Source organism: Thrips palmi, unplaced genomic scaffold, assembly GCF_012932325.1.
Source record: "Thrips palmi isolate BJ-2018 unplaced genomic scaffold, TpBJ-2018v1 HiC_scaffold_18, whole genome shotgun sequence".
NCBI lineage: Eukaryota > Metazoa > Arthropoda > Insecta > Thysanoptera > Thripidae > Thrips > Thrips palmi.
Genome location: NW_023144627.1, coordinates 21,066,817 through 21,084,718, shown reverse-complemented (window position 1 = coordinate 21,084,718; position 17,902 = coordinate 21,066,817). Strand labels below are relative to the sequence as shown.

Here is a 17,902-nt window from a genome sequence, read left to right as displayed (position 1 = left end):
TATGTACAGTAGGTCAGAGTTATCCGGTCTGGTCTGATGTCCAGTATCATGGGGAATTCCCACTCGTCCAGTCCATTTCTGTACAAGTCATGTCCACTTTGTCGTCCGTCAGTCACTGCAGGATGAAAATTACAGCCCACAATTACAGATTCTAGCACTCTTCTCCAGACAGGCTCAAACCATAAGGCCTCGCCTTGAGCTAGGTGGAAACCTTGAGTTCCGTCATGGGGCCACAGTGTTCCCACTTTCCACCATGCGCCAGTGTTGAAAGGGTTACCAACCTCAGACTGCCTAGGCAAAATCTGCCTAATAGGCAGGCTGAGGTCGGCAACTCTTTCGACACTGGCGCATCGTGGGGGTTTTTGGCCGCTTGTGTGGCAGCACCGCTCTACTCATCTGATCCCAGCCAATCCCAGCTCGTCCGGACGGAGGAGACACGACACGTCCAGCAGCCCCGCCTGAGACTGAGTCACAACCCCAGAGACGGAGACGGAGGCCCAGTGCACCCAGAATGTTGCGTGCGAGGGACGCCGGGGAGTGGGGAGCGTCGCGACAACGCCTTCAATGGTTAATGCTGCCGTGACGGCGCTTCGCCGCGTGCACCCCATGCATATTCGAGCAAGCGCACGCAAGCTGGTGCCCTGGTGCTGCAGCCTGCCACTGCGGAAGACCGGAAGGCGCCGGAAGGGCACGCCACTGTCGAGCCGCCCTCCGCTCCGCACAGCCAATAAGGCACTGCCACTCTTGGCGCCAAAATGGGCGAGCCGGGCAGCGCTTCCAGTGTGGCGGCAGCCGAGCCGGCCGGCCCGCTGGAGCTGCATCTCCGGTCGCTGCGGTTCTTCCCGCGCCCCGACGACACGTGGCTCGACAGGCTGCAGCGCAGCCTCCTCAGCAGTTGGGTGAGAGCGAATCGCTTTCAAGTCCGGTCGAGTTTGGCACGCTTTGGCTGACGCTTCGCGCGCTTCGCCACGCCAGGTGGCGCTGACCTGCTCCGTGCTCACCATCCTCCTCGAGGTCCTGGACGTCTTCATCGTCGGCTCCATCCTCAAGGGAAAGGTTTGCCGCCCCGTTTACTTCGCCCCGTCGCTTTCAGAGTTGCCACATCAGTGGGCGAAAATCTCCACGACGCGCCAATGTCGAACAGGGTTGCCAATCTCATGGGCAAAGCCGTTGCCTAGTAGGCAGACTGTTGTTGGCAACCCTTCATTGTGGAAGTTTACGCGCACTGAATTGGCAACGCTGGTCGCTTCTGCGAAGCAAAGTGAGGCGGAGCCAGGCGGCGCGTGACGCACGCTGCTCCCATTCTGCTCCGTGCGTGACGCAGCCCTTGAGCAGGTCCACGTGTCCCTGGTGGCGGGGACGTACTCGTGCGGCTGGTTGCAGTTCCTGCTCCACCGGCACCGAGACCAGCTGCAGGAGTGGCTGACGACGGTGCTGCACACCGTGGCGCTGGTGGAGAGCCGCACCGACCGCGCCACGCAGGTACAGCCCGCGTTTCGCGCCTCACTGTCGAAGCGCGGCGCGCCACCACAAACCCAGAGAGGACGTCCTCTCTGCACAAACCCTGGGCTGGCCCGTTTGCAGGAGTCCATGGCGCGCACGGCCCGCCGAGGCTGGCTGTCGCGGCGCCTCTACGTTTCGTTCGGCCTGTCCACCTACCTCATCAAGCCGCGCTGGGGCGTCCCGTGGGCGACGCTGCGCTGGCCCGCCATCGTCGTGGAGCTCATCGGCACGGCAGTCAACGCCACGTACTGCCACTCATTTTGACGCTGCACTCGGCGAGCTCCGACCTGCAGGACGCGCTGGGACGGTACCTGGAGGTACGCCGCACAGTGGATTTGCCAGAAGACCGGTGGAGGCGGCCAAAATCCCGGACGTGTTTTGAGCTCCAGAGCGTCGCTAAATGGGACTCGAACCAAACGTGTGACCCCACCAATGGATTGCTCTCCGAACGAGGAATCCATTGGTGGGGTCACACGTTCCGTTCGAGTACCATTTAGCGACTCTGGAGCTCAAAACGCGTCTCTAGAATTTATCTCTCTCTCTCCCCCCAATCTCTCTCAGTGCGCTAGGTTTGTGCAGGTCCATCCATGCCACCGCTGGTGCGCCGACGTGCAGAGATCCGTGCTGCGCGCCTGCGTCGTGGCCGACTCCATCCTGCCCTGGCCCATATTGCAGTTCCTGTTCGGCGTGGCTACCGTCCCTCTCCTGGCCACCGTGGAGGTACGCGCCGTGGAGGCAGTGCAGTGCCATGGCCAAGGTGGCCAAGGCCATGGCCCCTTGCGGCGGCAGGGTAGACCGTCCCGTCGAACTGCCGCGATGCCGCGCTGCCGCGTCGACGGCAGCTGGGCGCCCGCCTGGGAGGTCGTTGAAATGGCGTGATGCGCTGCAGGTGATGTCGTCGGGCGGCCTCTACGACATCTACGCGGCGGGCACGGCGCCGCTCATCGTGACCCTGTTCGTGCCGCTGTGCCTGATGGGCGAGCGGCTGGCGGCCAGTCGGCGCGGCGTGGGAGCGCGGGCGTGGCGCGGGCCCTGGCTGGAGGAGGCGCCGGCGCGGCGAAGACTCCGCCTGCGCATCATGGTGGGCGCGGACGGTGAGGGCGCGCTCTTCGGCGCCAGCGGCGTCGGCCACCTGGACAAGCCGGCCTGTTTCCAAGCCTTGAAGACCTGGTTCAGCGTCGTGCAGATGCTCCTGAACCTGCACTCGTAAACCCTGCCCTTGTTTGGGAACTTAATAAGAATTTAGCCTTGCTAGCCGTTTAATGCCTCTGCGCCCAGTCGTAGAAGCGCGGCCGCTGGCCCCGCAGGGAGTGCGGCGAGGGGTTGGCGTACGCCTGGCGCACCACCTCGGCGAACCACGCCGGGTCGCTGGCGGCCGCCTCGGCCGGCCTGCCGCTCGAGTTGTGGTAGTGGAACTCGGACAGGCCGCGGCCGCGGACGCCGTTCATCTCGAACGTGGAGAACATCTCGATGATCTTGGCCTCCCACTGCCAGCCCACGAAGTGCGCCGCCACGTCCACGCCCTGCACCTTCACCACGTACGTCTTGCCGCCTGCGGGATGAGCACACTGGTAAAACCAAGCTTCGAGGAAATTTTATACTCAAAATTTTAAATAAAATGGCGTGCCTGCACTGAAGCTAAAGGCGTGGTCCTTCGGGGGCTCGCCGTCCTCGCCGTGCTGGTACAGCTTCAAGTCGCACCACTGCATGTTGTGGACTTGGCCGCCGGGCAGGCACACGTACCCGGACTCCATCCTGCAACGCCCAAGTCCCGCGCAATCATCAAAACTCATCATTTTCACGAAAACAGCACCCGAAAAAGTCGTTTCTACGTTCAAAGAGAGGCTCTCTTTGGGTGAGTTGGACGAAGACTTACGTGGACACGCTGCAGGGCTGGTTCACGACGATGATGCTTGACATGGAGCCGTCCTCGAAGAACATCATGTAGAACGCGTAGCGGTACAGCAGGTCAAAATCCCGCCTTGGGCCTGCAGAGAAAAACCAGAGTCTTACATTTGCAAGATGATTCCGAAAGTTTAATTTTTGAAAAAATGAGAAAGGCTCTCCCTTACCAGTGCTGTGGTCGCGCATGGACATGAGGTTGAGCTGGTGGAGGTCGTTTCCGATCTGCACCGACCCCTTCAGGTGTCCCATCTGCTCGTAATGGGACTGATGGGCACTGGAAACGAAACAAAATCAATAAAACCCGAGAGGTGGCCACGGTTTTAGTTTCGATGAGTCGCCGCTTGCCTCTTGAGCCGCTGGAAGTACTCCCTGCTCCAGGGCTCCACCGCGATGATCTTGGCCATGGAGTGCGGGTGCAGGTCCGTGTCGTAGTCGAAGGGCGCCCAGCCGCCGCTCCAGACCCCCCTGAGCTTGACGGGGAACTCCTTGCTCGGGTCTTCCCTCAGCCTGCCACCAACAGTCAACGCTCATTTTCGTCTACTCGACTGCCAGGCACGCCGCAAAAAAGGGTGTACGCACTGCATGACCCCGTCGAACTCCACCCGCCAGGTCTTGAGGGGCTCCACCGGCTGGATGCGGATGCCCTCCGCGCCGTACGCGTCGTCCGTGGCCCCGAACAGGCAGGTGTCGGGGAGCTTCTTGTGCTTGAGGAGTCCCAGGCCGGGCACCTGGACGAACAAGCCCATGTCGCTGAGTCGCTGAACAGGACTCGAACCGACCGTGTGACCCCACCAATGGATTCCTCGTCCGGAGAGCAATCCATTGGTGGGGTCACACGTTCGGTTCGAGTCCCATTTAACGACTCTGGAGCTCAAAACGCGTCCGGGATTTTGTCCGCCTCCGCCGGTCTTCTGGCCCACTGTGCGTACCAAGAGGTAGATGGGGGAGTTTATGATGTTGTGGTGTCTCCGCTCGCTGCCGACGATGAGGTACATGCCGTTCATGTCGCAGGCGATGAAGAAGATGGCGTCGAAGGCCTGCGGGGGGAGGAACGGCTTTGAGGGCAAGCACTTGACTGAGAACGCGGAGCCGGTCCGCCTTCTTACCAGTGGGTCGTCGCTCAGGGGCTGCAGCCGCTCCTTGTCGACGAGGGGGTGCACTGCGTTGTCGGCGGAAGTCCGCGCGCGCTTCTGAATTTCCAAAAAGAAACAAAAAACCGCAGCTTTGAAGTACGAACACCTCCCTCGCACAAATTTGTAATCCTTCGGGAGGGGGTTCAGCCTACCTTGTTCAGCCAGAGCATTATCCTCATGAACACGTACTTGAGCCAGAACCACTTCCCCGGCTGCTGGTACTTCCCGAAGACGGGCTCCGGGTCCCGGGGGGACAGCAGCAGCTTGGCCAGCACGGCCAGCCCCGCGGCGAAACACGTCCACAGCAGCATGTCGCTCGGCTCGCTCGGCCCGACACAAACTGACCCCTCCAATCTCTGCACTCTCCGCGACGGCCACCTGGGTCCTCCTGCAATCTTATCGGGCCCCGCGCGCGAAGGGTTGCCTACCCTGAGGGGGAGGCATTCGCCACCGCTTCATTTCTGATTTCCAAAGTCAGTAGGCAACACTCTTTGCAGGGCAGCGACTCTGAGGCTGCAGTAAAGTCTGGGGTTCCTTCGAAGCAGGACGCCAACGCACGTCGGCTGCTGGGTGAGACGAGCGGTCATCTCAAGCGGACGCTATCGAAAAAAAGCAACACGGTTCAGCTGGACTGCGGAATGTAGTTGAGGGAGTCGCCTGGCCATGCCCTGGCAGGATCTTCCTCTCCTTATCAGACGACAGGCGGAGGCTCAATAACTGATAAGACGGCCAAATTGAATGCGGCAACACACCATGTCATTTGTGTTGCCTTCCAGGCCAGAGGCACTCGGCTGCGCCTCGAGGGTATGTCCACCAACCAAACGACAGAGTAGACTCGTCCGCGATGAGCCTTAGCAGTGGCGGCGATGTGGAGGGAGGCGTCAACGGGAAGAAAAGCGAGAATGGAGCCCCGACACTCAAGGCAAGTACGGCCACGTGCCTGGCTCGGATGATTAGGCTGGGCCTGGCACTGTGGGCCTTGCAGGTGTGATGGCACCGCTGGCCGTGCTGGCCCTCTTCCTGGTAGTAGGTTAGGTTAGGTCGCCCACAGTGTAGGCCCAGCTTGCAGGTGTGCCGATGCCACATTAGGTTGCTACTTGACTTCCGTTGCCACTTTCAAACGAAAATGACGTCACATTCTAAGCAAAATGACGTGACCCAGGTGTTCCGGCGGCGCTGGTTGGTGCTGGCCGCCTTCTGCTTCCTGTCGCTGCTCAACGGCTTCCAGTGGGTGCAGTACGCCATCGTGTCGGACTCGGTGGCCCGGTACTACGGCGTGTCGCTGCAGGCCGTGGACTGGGCCTCCATGGTGTACATGCTCATGTACGTGCCCTTCGTGGCGCCCGCCTCCTGGATGCTGGATAAAAAGGTATGGCGGCCACAGCGGGCCAGAAGACCGGTGGAGGCGGCCAAAATCGCAGACGCGTTTGGAGCTCCAGAGTCGCCAAATGGGACTCGAACCGAGCGTGTGACCCCACCAATGGATTGCTCTCCGAACGAGGAATCAATTGGTGGGGTCACACGTTCGGTTCGAGTCCCATTTGGCGACTCTGGAGCTCAAAACGCGTCTGCGATTTTGACCGCACCGGTCTTCTGGCCCGGCGCAGGGTGCGGGAGGGACAGAGCGAGGCTGACGGGCCGGTGCTGTGCAGGGCCTCCGGCACACCGTGGTGCTTGCCGCCGTGCTCAACTGCTTGGCGGCCTGGGTCAAGGTGGCCTCGGGGCGGCCCGACCTGTACGCCGTCACCATGGTGGGCCAAGCGGTGGCGGCCGTCACCCAGGCCTTCGTCCTGGCCGTGCCCGCGCGGCTGGCGGCGGTGTGGTTCGGCGCGGGCGAGGTGGCCACGGCCTGCGCTATCGGCGTCTTCGGAAACCAGGTCACCAGGCCAAAATACATTTTTCTTAAAAAAAAAAACCTACAAAAAAATGCTTACGGTGAGTTACTTTGACCGCGCAGGTTGGCAACGCCTTCGGGTTCCTGCTGCCGCCGTTGGTGGTGAAGAATCAGGAGGACGTCGACGAACTGGGCAGCGAGCTTCGCACGGTGTACTACGGTGTAGCCGCCGCCACCACGCTGTCCCTCCTGATTATCCTACTCGGTGAGTCACCGCGCACAGTGGGCCAGAAAACCGGTGAAGGCGGTCAAAATCCCGGACGCGTTATGCGACTCTGGAGCTCAAAACGCGTCTGCCAGTGTTCCAGGACGCGCCCCCCGTGCCCCCCAGCCACTCGCAAGCGCTGTCGCAGGGCTCGACGGCGTCCTCCGGCCTGCTGCAGTCTATCGGCCGCCTGCTCCGCACCCCGGGCTTCGCGCTGCTCGTCGTCACCTACGGCATCAGCGTGGGGGCCTTCTACGCCATCAGCACCGTGCTCAACCTGCTCGTCAACACCGTCTTCCCGGTGGGTGTCGCCCAGGACTCGAACCGAGCGTGTGACCCCACCAATGGATTCCTCGTTCGGAGAGCAATCCATGGGTGGGGTCACACGTTAGGTTCGAGTCCCGTTTGGCGAGCTCAAAACGCGTCCCGGATTTTGACCGGCTCCACCGGTCTTCTGGCCCACTGTGCGCAGGGAAACAGCGATGCTGGCAACATCGGGTTGGTCCTGGTGGTGGCGGGCTTGCTGGGCTCCATCGTCTGCGGGGTTCTCCTGGACGCTACCCGAAAATACAAGTGAGTCAACCTCTCCGGGAAAGGAGGCTGACGGCTCATTTCTTACCTATTCGACTGCAACCCCCACAGGGAAGTAACGCTCGGAGTATACGTGTTGTCCGTCGCTGGCATGATTGCGTTCATGGCTTCGTTCCTGGCGACTTCCATTTGGGTCGTGTACCTGACAAGCTTCTTTCTGGGGTGAGTGCTCAAGTTACCTATATTCGATTCTCAGCGAGTGGCACTAATTTAACTGATCTCGCAGATTTTTTCTCACGGGCTACCTGCCTCTTGGCTTCGAGCTGGCCGTCGAGCTGACGTACCCCGAGCCAGAGGGGACGTCCGCCGGTCTGCTCAACGTGTCAGCTCAAGTGAGTTTGCAAGCTCTCCCGTCAAGTTACACAGTCAACGGCAAATTTCCTTCGCAAGAACGTTGGCATGTGCCCATTGGGGGTGATGAAAACGTCACCCGTTTGCGTTAAAATTACAGTGTGTCCTAATCTAACTGTCCCAGGTGTTCGGCATCGTCTTCACGGAGCTGTGCGGGCTGCCGCTGGAGCGCCAGAGCGGCGCCGAGCCCGCCGCACACCTCTGGGTCAACGGGTCTCTGAGCGGCGCGCTGCTGCTGGGCGCCCTGCTCACCGCCCTCATACCGAGAACGCTGCGCAGGCAGACGGCCCAAGCGGCCCAAGCCTCCGTCAAATAGGGCCTCCAGTGTTTACTTGTATCACAAATCACAAAAAAAGAAAAACAAGAAGGAAAGACATCAAAGAATTGATATCACATGGGAGGGACTCGTTCTTTACAAAGCTAGATTGATGTGTCAGTCGCTGATCGTTACATGAATTGTCCTCTGACGATTTGTAATTTTGCATTTTAACGAACGCTTCCGGTTGGTTCTCCTCTCAGGCAGGGAACATCGATGCATCGCGATATCTCGAGATATCGATTCTCGTGCATAATCGAATTTACACTAGAGTCCGTGAGTCCGTGCCAAAAACCTGCTTTTACCATTCAGAGGGTCGGTACGAGCCTGCTTTGTGCCTACACTCGCAGGGGACGACACGACGCCACCATGCGGAGGGGCTAGGAAGCTGTCCCGTGATCGGGGTGTTGTTTATGGTATTTGTGACCATGGCTGTGACAAAAGTCAGGCTTGTTCACTAAGTTATTTATTTGAAATATGACGAAGTATGTTATCGCCGGTCTTGACAATACCACATTTACAAAAAATACTGTTGCCTCGATCGAATAATTGCTTGACAATTCGTACGTTAAGTAGGGTTATTTTCGTCTGCTCGGGGCCCGCTGCCAAACTTCACACACAATCATTTTGTTCTTACGTTTCCTCAAATTAGCAAAATAAACAACTCAAATGTGACTAGAGAATGGCTTAATAATTGTCAGAAAAAAGGCAAAAAAAATTCTGCAGCTCAAAACGTCTCAATTTTTTTCAAACATCTCAATTCTTAGTGTGTCTTAATGTTTAGTAGGTTGGCTACAGAGCTTCTTAGCACCGCCGCATGGTGGCGCCACGGGTACCCCAACTTACACTCATTAGGCCGACCCTCTGAATGACAAAAACCCTCAGAAGGACACATTTATTAAAAAAAGAAGTCAAATGAAACTTATTATTTCGTCTCTCATCTCCAACATAAGACATGCAACACCTGCCAAGAAACTTTCATTAGGAAGAAACCACTAGCAGTTCTGAGACATATATCACGATTAGCGTGAAACGATGTTTCTTTATGACCAAATTTCTGAAAATTATCCATTGTCACTTGGAAAATACCCTCCTAGTTTTTTGTAGGCCAAAGATCTCTGGTCGTTGTCGTTGTTGTTTGCGTTCCAGTGGCGTTTTATATCAAAAGATACAAACACTTGAAAAGAGGTTAGTTTCACATAATGCACTAAAAACGTCTCTCTTTCATGTTCATTTTCTCAGTATTTCTCATTGCAAGCAAAAAAAAGTTCATTTACGATCTAGCGACTGACACTCCATCTTTCATTTGATACCACTCTCATTTTCCCACATGCTGTCAGATCTGAGATGAAAGATGTCCCCCCAAAACTCATTTTTGAACACAATACTCGTTCTCTTCACATAGAGTTTTGTATGTTAGTGAGTGGAGTGTAAAGAACGAGTAAAAAAAAAAACATTTTAAACCAACTATTTCAAGTTTTGATTGGTGTTCGGCATACGTTTTCCACGGGGAAAGTCATGACACAGGAAATGTAAAATACACGGGTAAACTGATTTTATTACAATAATACTGAGTTTTAATGTACAAAAGGGAGAGCTCTGACATAAACAAAATGAAATAACTATATTTACAATTCTTTATTAGGGTTATTCTACAACTAGCTCAATACTTTAACTTAATGACAAGAGGGACACTGACAAGATTTTCACAGAAACAGCGTGGGAACAACTCAGAAGTTCTTGAGATGTTCATACAAGTGACTTAACAATGCATCCCGCCGGTCATACCGGATCCCACACTCGGTGCATAAAAATGTGAAATGAGTGGAAATTCTGTGACGCGAGGAAGTGTGCGTCAAGAGATGCCTTTTAAGGTGCGCCAACGTCCCAAATCTCTTGGAGCATTCTTCGCACTGGAACAGTTTCGAATGGACCTTGACGTGGGCGTTTAGTTGACCTGTGCTTAAGTATTTCTTTCCACACACGGAACACTCATGGGGTTTCAGGTCATCAGCAACATGAATTCGAGCGTGAATGGCCAGGTACTCGTTGCGGGTAAAAGATTTCAGGCACACAGTGCACTCAAACGACCTTTCACGATAAGCATGCGTCTGCAGATGGAAGTTCAGGTGGTCACGTCTTCCGAATTTCTTTGAACACACGGTGCACTCAAAAGATTTCTCACCCGTGTGCGTTTGCAGGTGAAGATGGAGGTGGGTTGAGGTTCGGAATTTTCGACCACACACTGAACATTCAAAGGGTTTCTCGTCAGTGTGGATTCGACAATGGTTCTTAAGGCCTTCAGCGACATAAAAACGTTTTTGGCATACGGTGCACTCATACGGTTTTTCATCAGAGTGCCTTACAAGGTGTTGTTTGAGATGGCTGCTGCGACGGAACTTCTTCGAGCACAGACTGCACTCAAAAGATTTCTCACCTGTGTGCGTTCGCTGGTGAAGATGGAGCTGGGTTGAGGTTCGGAATTTTCTACCACACACTGAACATTCAAAGGGTTTCTCGTCAGTGTGGGTTCGACAATGGGAGGCCAGGTCTTCAGCGACCCTAAAACGTTTTTGGCATACGGAGCACTCATACGGTTTTTCATCAGAGTGCCTTGCAAGGTGTTGTTTGAGATGGCTGCTGCGACGGAACTTCTTCGAGCACAGACTGCACTCAAAAGGTTTCTCACCTGTGTGCGTTTTCTGGTGACGATGGAGGTCGGTTGAGGTACGGAATTTTGTGCCACACACTGAACATTCAAAGGGTTTCTCGTCAGTGTGGATTCGACAATGGTTCCTCAGGCCGTCAGCGACACTAAAACGTTTTTGGCATACGGAGCACTCATACGGTTTTTCATCCGAGTGCCTTCTTAGGTGATTTTCGAGGTGACCACGTCTTCGGAACTTTTTCGGACATAGACTGCACTCAAACGATTTCTCGCCAGTGTGAGTAAGTAGGTGAGTCTGCAGACCGCCTGAGAATCGAAATTTTTGGAAGCACACCGAACACTCAAACGGCTTCTCGTCCGTGTGGATTCGAGAATGGGACGAAAGGCTTCTCGAGTACGAAAAGCGTTTATGGCAGACGCCGCACTCAAACGGCCTTTCACCGGTGTGTGCTCGCAGATGGACCTTGAGATGAGCGAGCCGAACGAATTTCTTCGAACACATTGAACATTCGAACATTCGAACAGTGTGTATTCTGGTGTGTTTAGAAAGGTCACTTTTACAAACGAATTGTTTTTTGCAAACTGAACACTTGTATGGTTTATCAGCAGAGTGCCTCTGAACATGCGACGCAAGTTGCCCAGAGGTGATGAAGCGCTTCTGGCACACAGAGCATTCATATGCTTTCTCATTGCTATGCTTGCTAATAAGATGATATTTTAGGTCATCAGAACGATGAAACTCTTTTGGACACTCTGAGCACTTAAACGACTTCTCAGCAGAGTGAATCCTTAAGTGTTTAGCCAAGGTAACTTTGGAGGAGAACTTCTTCAGACACACAGAGCAGTTCAACGATGCATCTACTAGCTCCATTATAGCGTTCTCAGAAATTCTCGATCTTCTGCTTCGATGCTGGAACAAAGCGAAACGTTTAAGATAAATAAGTATATAATAAGTATATTAATAAGCATCACTGCAAGCATCAAATTTATTCAATATCAAACGTTATGCAAAACTCTTACGGCAAATTGGGTCTCGATTAATTTGCCACTAAACTTTCAAACACAAGCCATACAAGCGAAATACACCCCCCCCCCTTCTCTTCCGGTTAGGACAAGAGACCCCACGCAGCTTGTGAGCGAGTCTTGTGCAAACTATATAACACCGGTAAAAATATAGTAATACTACAACGGTTTTAATTCAATATGTGCGAAAACAAAATTTACTGGCCTAAGCGGTTTTGACACAGTTGCTCATAATCGACTGACATGCAGCAAAAAATATTGGCAGACACGCATGCAAGCAAATGACCGAAACCGGTGCCATGTCAAAGCCAGGTCCCTTGCGTGCTAGAGAGGAGGAATGGCAGTGCGGCGCAGTGCGGAGGTATCGGCTGCAGCAGTAGTCGCCGGAGCCAGGCGAGCGGTCTCTGGTCTCTGCCACCGCAGTCACGGCAGCCGCGCAAAGCCCATGGGCCAGACTGGCCAGCCTCGTGACACTGGCCAGCCCATTCCCCAACTCTATTGCGTGCCCTTAGAGTCATAGAGCGTGACATTATAAGGGACACTCAAAAAACAAGACAAAGCGAGAAACAGCACCCAGGGAGAAACAACTTGAATTTTGGTGTACGTTTCCCTTGAAATAACGTGAAATAACGTTGAGTCGAAATAAAGGTGTACACAATTTTTCGAAGTTGTTTGCCCCTCGAGCAGCACAAAACAAACAAAACAACTAACAACACAGAACAAAAACAAGAGTCCTTCCAAAATGCATCATGCACTGTGTCTCCATGCCAGGAAGCGCTTGAGGGCCGCATGCTTCTCAAAGTACCTGTGGATCGGCAGTGTGGAACCAGGTCCAGTGTCGGTGGGTGGTTTCAGTGCAGCCCCTACAAACACTGTTGCGCTCTGCTGGCGCAGAGCGACGAGATATCGCGTGCAGTGTGCCAGAGCTCTAGACGTTCACCGAGTGTGTCAGGCAGACCGCCGGAAAGGACTGGCTGGAGCCGGGCGCCGCCGGACTGGCGGCAGAACAGAGCCTCTCTGCCCCCCCCTCCCCTCCGGACCCGAGGGCCTGCGGCCTCCGGCGAACAAAATTGGGCGACTATGATAACTATGATATCCCTGATGCAGCCGCCACCATGCCCTCTACCGCCCGCGCCCGCCCTCGCCCTCCTAAATTACACCTAACACACCTTACGTGCTAACCGCGCGGGGGTGAGGAAGCGAGGAGATTGGAGGTGGGGGTGGTGGTGGGGATACTAGACTGACCTAATGGGAATGTGAGGATTCATTCCTTGACAGCCTACGAGAATCCTATTTGTCCAGCCTAAGAAAGAAAAAAGACTTCTAGTCAATTTTCTTTAAAGTTGCAATGCATATTAATTAATTAATTTAGTGTGCTTTTTTGGTAAGCCCAGAGGCAAGGCCTCTAATAGAAATGAAACAGTACAAAACCAGGGAACAATTTTTTTTCAACATGACGAAAGGAAATAACAGATATCCAAGGATCAACCCACGGTTGATGTCGAAAGGAAGATAAATTTGTTGTAACAACAAATGCATAGCAATTTGTTCTCAATTTCAAAGTAGGTTTTGGATCCAGCGCGTTTGATTCCAAAATTGCTATTAAATACCATAATTAAAAAATCATGTCACACAGTTGAATAAATTAACAGTTAAATAGATAATACTAAAATTATTATGTTAAATATTTGGACGGAAAGTAGAGCTTGGTCTTTATTGAAAGATTCCAAACAACAAAACCGGAGTTTTAAAATCTTGCATTGTATACCAATATTATTGTAGGTAACGGTTCCACAACGTCTGGGATTTGGGTTTTATTGCGCAGAATTGACTGATTCCAACTAAAAACTTTTAAGTCATGGATGGGACTATTATCTTAGGTACGCTATTACTCGTGATTTTCGTTGTGAGCCACGAAGTCAAAAACTTACTTGTCAAACGGGGCGCAGGGAGCAGTGGCCTGAAAGCGTCGTCAGCTGTTTTCTGTTTACAATGCACCAGCTGGCTGTCAAACCGGGTCCTTGGCGCGATGGCGCGCCGCTCAGTAAGTCGCGATCACACCACCGCGAACCTGACGCACTGGGAAGCCAGGACAACCGGAACGCAACACGCTTTGGAGGGCTCGGAAAAGAAATTCACTCGAAGCAAGACTCGCTAGGGACGCGTGGACGCGGAGCAACAAGTCGGCGACGCGGCGCCGGCGCCATTATGATTTATGTCACGTCACGTATGAAAAATTAAAAATGCAGTGTTGCCAAGTGGGAAGTGCAAAGTGCACTGCAGTGTTGCCAGGCTCCGTCCGTTTCGCGGCAATCTTTTGAACCGTGCGGCCGACTTCGCAAATGAGTACGCACTGTGGAGAGCATGTGATTAAAATTTACTGAAACTTTGATGCGCGTTCAAACAGAGAGAAGAAATTACGCTGTGACCGGCATTCTACTGCTGGACTTGCCGGCGCGTCACTTGAGGTTCCGCAGGGCCTGCAGGAAGGACACCGACGACCGCATCACCTGCACGAGGGAGCAGTGGAAGCACGCCGTCAGTACATCGATCTGTCTGTCTGCACGTGGACGTCGCTACCCCGTGCGTTCTGGGCCGTTCCAGGGAGGCACTGGCGCGCGGGGTAGCGGCGCGCCGCCTCACCTGCACGAAGGTGATCATGCTGATCCTGTCCTGCAGCCCCGCGGCGGCCAGGCCGTCCCGGTCGTAGCGCTGCGCCCTGGCCGTGAGCAGCACCAGCTTGCGCTGCGTGGGCCTGCTGGCCGACATCCAGTCGCAGCGCCACACCACGTCCTGCAGCGACCCGCACTGCAAGGCAAGCAGGCCGTCAGGCCGTCACTACCCCAGGCCGTCACCGCGGCGCGGGGTAGCCACAGGGTTCGGGGTGCACCTCGTCCTTGAGCATGTCGCTGAGCACCGACATCTGCAGCAGGCTGGCGATCATGAAGAAGGCGATGATGGGCACCTTGACGTCGGCCAGCGGGTCCGAGGACATGCAGTACGCCGTGAGGCCCAGCAGGGCGTACGTGATGACCAGGCGCTCGGTGATGGGGCGCGCGAAGATCTCGTTGTTGGTGTTGACCATCCTGAACCAGGTCACTCTGTCTCTCTCGCACCTGCGCGGGGCTCGCGGGGCGCGCCGTGAGTGCGAGAGAGACAGCCTTACGAGAGCACGTGCTGGTGCTGCATGATGAGCTCGTCGACCGGGGCGCGCAGCCCGCGCAGCTTGAAGTGGCCCTCCAGGTCGCCGGACAGCTCCAGGGACCGCTTGATGCACCTGGACAGGCCGCGGGACAGGCAAGTCGTCATGGGGGACGTCACGGACAGCGGGCCGCCAGTGCACAGTGGGCCAGAACACTGGCGGGGGCGGCCAAAATTCTCGACGCGTTTTGAGCTCTAGAGTCGCTAAATGGGACTCGAACCGAACGTGTGACCCCACCAATGGATTGCTCTCCGAATGAGGAATCCATTGGTGGGGTCACAGGTTCGGTTCGAGTGCTGATTAGCGACTCTGGAGCTCAGAACGCGTTTGAGTTGCGGTGTTGTTACCGCAGCAGGATGATGGCGTGGGCGTTGAGGGCGAAGTGGATGGCGGCCAGGCAGGCGAAGGGCACGCCGCAGCACAGCAGGGCGGGGCACTGGAAGGCAACGATGAGCACGAAGCGCAGCGTGCGGCTGCCGGCCAGGGGGTCCGTCTCACCCTGCTTACAGTCAACACCGGTCCACAAAATTCCAGGCTGAGGTTGGCAACCCTTGCGACACTGTCACGTCACCTCGGCGGGGGGCGGCGCGTAGAGGTCGCGCGGCACGGGCTGCAGCGGCGGCACCAGCGTGTAGCACGACTGCAGAATGACGAGGGCGATGAGCCCCAGCAGGGTGGCCAGCAGCCACAGCGTGAAGGAGTGGTCCATGTTGAACTGCGAGCCAGGCAACTCATGAGGCTCGCGCGCGCGATGGGTTGCCTACCCAGCAGGCGGCTAGTCGTGCCAGAGGCTCTGTCTCTCTCGCACCGCGAGTGCCACAGAGGCAAGAGGCTCACCATGAGCTGCAGCAGGCCCCGCTGCACCTCGTCCCGCCGGCACAGCACCTCGTAGCGCTCCAGGAAGCGCTTGTGCTTGGCCAGCATGTAGTGGAGGTCGGAGCCGCGCTCGCGCCACAGCCGGACGTACACCCACGTGGTGTACAGCGAGCAGAAGCAGATCATGGCCTCGGTCAGCTCCTGTGGGCCCGGCCAGCACCAGCCAGCACTCGTCAACTCAATGCCTTGGTTGGGAACGCACAGCGCGCGGAGAGTCTGTCACCTGGAAGTCGTCCCACTCGAAGAGCAGCGTGATGAGGGAGAAGAGTGTGAGCACGCCGGCCAGCCAGGAGCAGAGCGCCGAATACCACCGGTAGAGGCGGCCGTGCGCGCCGGCCACGCGGGCACCCGCTGCGCCAGTGTAAAAAAACAGTGTCGCGCCAGTGGCGAAAGGGCTGCCAACCTCAGCCTGCCTACTGGGTAAGATCTAGCGGGCAAAGCCCAGGTGCTGCTGCGTGCCGGGCAGGCTGAGGTTGGCAACCCTTTCCCGTAGGTGCACCGTGGGTGGCAACCCTGTAAGGTACTCGCCTGGCGGCCCCGTGCGGCAGTGCGGCGAGCAGAAGCAGATGCCGCAGTAGCGCAGCACCTCCGGACCCAGCATGGCCGGCATGGCGCCTCTCACTCGCTCTCACACACTGCCCGCACGCGCCGCCGGCCTGGCCCTCCAAGCCGCCCTCCGGCAGGGCGATCTCGAAGGGCGCTCTCCGTCTCTCTCGCACTCACGGGGCTTGCCGTGTGGGTGCGAGGGAGACAGACGTCACTCGGACGGCGGGCCGCCCATCGACTCGCCGTGATTGTGGTCGGCCTGCCGGGCCTGCCTCGGTGGTTAGGCCATCTCGCTGAATAATATCGCGGAGCCAAACCCTTCATCCGGTGCTCGCCCCGTCATTGGGGCAGCGAGAGGGAGAGGGGGGTTAAGTTAAGGGCCCTCGCGAACTTGAACTTGCGTCGTGGCAGGCCCGTCATGGCAGCCAATCGGGTCACTGGGACAGAGTGCGTCGTCAGGGGGTGAGTGAGTGCAGGGGCGAAGTCCGGATTAGATTCTACAAAATGGTGTGCGCTTACTCGAGTTGCCATTCAGAAGGAGAAATCGGAAGAAGTGGACAAGAAGACACCAATAAATTCGTTTTGTGGGTCAGCCTTTTAATTTTCAAGTCACATCAGGCAGGCAAGCACCGGTGGCTTCGGTGGGGGTTGTTATTTCCGCGCTCAGAAGAAGCCGGGGGTTCCGTAGGTGGTGGCGGGGGCGGAGTAGGCCACCCTGGGGGCGGAGTAGGCCACGGCGGGAGCGGCCGCGATGGCGGGAGCGGAGTAGGCCACCCGGGGGGCGGAGTAGGCAACCGCGGGGGCGGCCGCGATGGCGGGGGCGGAGTAGGCCACCCGGGGGGCGGAGTAGGCAACCGCGGGGGCGGCGGCGATGGCGGGGGCGGAGTAGGCCACGGCGGGGGCGGCGGCGATGGCGGGGGCAGAGTAGGCAACCGCGGGGGCGGCAGCGATGGCAGGGGCGGAGTAGGCAACCGCGGGGGCGGCGGCGATGGCGGGGGCGGAGTAGGCGACCGCGGGGGCGGCGGCGATGGCGGGGGCGGAGTAGGCCACGGAGGGGGCGGCGGCAATAGCTGCGGGGGCGAAGGCAGGCTCGCCCGCCAGCGGGTACTGGGGCTTGGCCTGGGCCACTGCGGCCAGCACCACGACGACGAAGGCAACCTGCAGCAAGGGAGGGGTTAGTGGAAACGCGATGTCCGGGGTTCAACTACCCGCCAGGGCGGATGCCAAAGGCGAGTGATGCTCACAGTGGGGTTCATGGTGGCGGTGGTGGTGGGGTGGACTGCCTGATGGAGCTGCTGGACCCAAAGTGTGACTCTCAGCCTCCACGGCGACGGTTTTATACCCGTCTAAAGTAGAGGCTTGATTGACCCACTGACCGCAGCGACGGGGATCCATCTTGGGACGTTAATAGTGTCACGCGGATTCGACGGCCGTCAAAGAAAGCCGATTTCCGAATAAGTCTAGCGAAAGTTTTAACTGAGTATTTTAAGAAAACATTTCGTAGTCAAAAATTCGTTAAATGGTCACTGCAAACAAATTCAATATTTTCCTGATGTTGGAGTACTTGAACGGCACCCAGGTGCCGATATTCCGTGACCCTAGAGCGCTTTAAATTTATTAACTTTATGGTCCGCATAGTGCCTACTGTTGATTTTGGAAAATTATTCAGATCTCACATGAAGAAAGAGA

At 56.3% G+C, this 17,902-nt stretch overlaps 5 protein-coding genes across 7 annotated transcripts; 2 read left to right on the top strand and 3 right to left on the bottom strand.

Moving 5' to 3' along the window:
- Nucleotides 1-618: 618 nt before the first annotated feature.
- On the top strand, nt 619-2,804 carry LOC117644786. Its single transcript, XM_034384405.1, has 5 exons — nt 619-899; nt 976-1,261; nt 1,585-1,820; nt 2,083-2,223; nt 2,393-2,804. The coding sequence occupies exons 1-5, from the start codon at nt 756-758 to the stop codon at nt 2,711-2,713; spliced, it is 1,128 nt and encodes a 375-aa protein (XP_034240296.1). The 5' UTR covers nt 619-755; the 3' UTR covers nt 2,714-2,804.
- Nucleotides 2,745-4,899, bottom strand: LOC117645431. The gene is made up of 9 exons (XM_034385632.1): nt 4,694-4,899; nt 4,515-4,598; nt 4,338-4,445; nt 3,988-4,136; nt 3,754-3,915; nt 3,576-3,682; nt 3,380-3,491; nt 3,131-3,258; nt 2,745-3,055 (listed from the first exon to the last, which is right to left on the bottom strand). Exons 1-9 carry the CDS (start codon nt 4,850-4,852, stop codon nt 2,763-2,765), a joined length of 1,302 nt encoding a protein of 433 aa, XP_034241523.1. The 5' UTR covers nt 4,853-4,899; the 3' UTR covers nt 2,745-2,762.
- Nucleotides 4,900-5,086: 187 nt separating this feature from the next.
- On the top strand, nt 5,087-9,487 carry LOC117645430 (feline leukemia virus subgroup C receptor-related protein 2-like). 3 transcript variants are annotated; one of them, XM_034385629.1, is made up of 10 exons: nt 5,087-5,463; nt 5,704-5,910; nt 6,194-6,418; nt 6,499-6,640; nt 6,744-6,941; nt 7,113-7,213; nt 7,283-7,393; nt 7,458-7,563; nt 7,707-7,938; nt 9,343-9,487. In XM_034385629.1, exons 1-10 carry the CDS (start codon nt 5,386-5,388, stop codon nt 9,464-9,466), a joined length of 1,524 nt encoding a protein of 507 aa, XP_034241520.1. In that variant the 5' UTR covers nt 5,087-5,385; the 3' UTR covers nt 9,467-9,487. The 3 variants fall into 3 exon arrangements, with proteins under 3 accessions (XP_034241520.1, XP_034241521.1, XP_034241522.1); XM_034385630.1 differs by lacking the exon at nt 9,343-9,487 and having other exon boundaries at nt 5,091-5,463; nt 7,707-8,634; XM_034385631.1 differs by lacking the exon at nt 9,343-9,487 and having other exon boundaries at nt 5,097-5,463; nt 6,736-6,941; nt 7,707-8,634.
- Nucleotides 9,488-9,517: 30 nt separating this feature from the next.
- LOC117645428 (zinc finger protein 26-like) lies at nt 9,518-13,801 on the bottom strand. Its single transcript, XM_034385627.1, has 2 exons — nt 13,521-13,801; nt 9,518-11,476 (listed from the first exon to the last, which is right to left on the bottom strand). The coding sequence occupies exon 2, from the start codon at nt 11,435-11,437 to the stop codon at nt 9,629-9,631; it is 1,809 nt and encodes a 602-aa protein (XP_034241518.1). The 5' UTR covers nt 11,438-11,476; nt 13,521-13,801; the 3' UTR covers nt 9,518-9,628.
- Nucleotides 12,869-15,793, bottom strand: LOC117644785. Its single transcript, XM_034384403.1, has 6 exons — nt 15,629-15,793; nt 15,139-15,290; nt 14,756-14,866; nt 14,480-14,675; nt 14,233-14,397; nt 12,869-12,892 (listed from the first exon to the last, which is right to left on the bottom strand). The coding sequence occupies exons 1-6, from the start codon at nt 15,791-15,793 to the stop codon at nt 12,869-12,871; spliced, it is 813 nt and encodes a 270-aa protein (XP_034240294.1).
- Nucleotides 15,794-17,902: the final 2,109 nt, after the last annotated feature.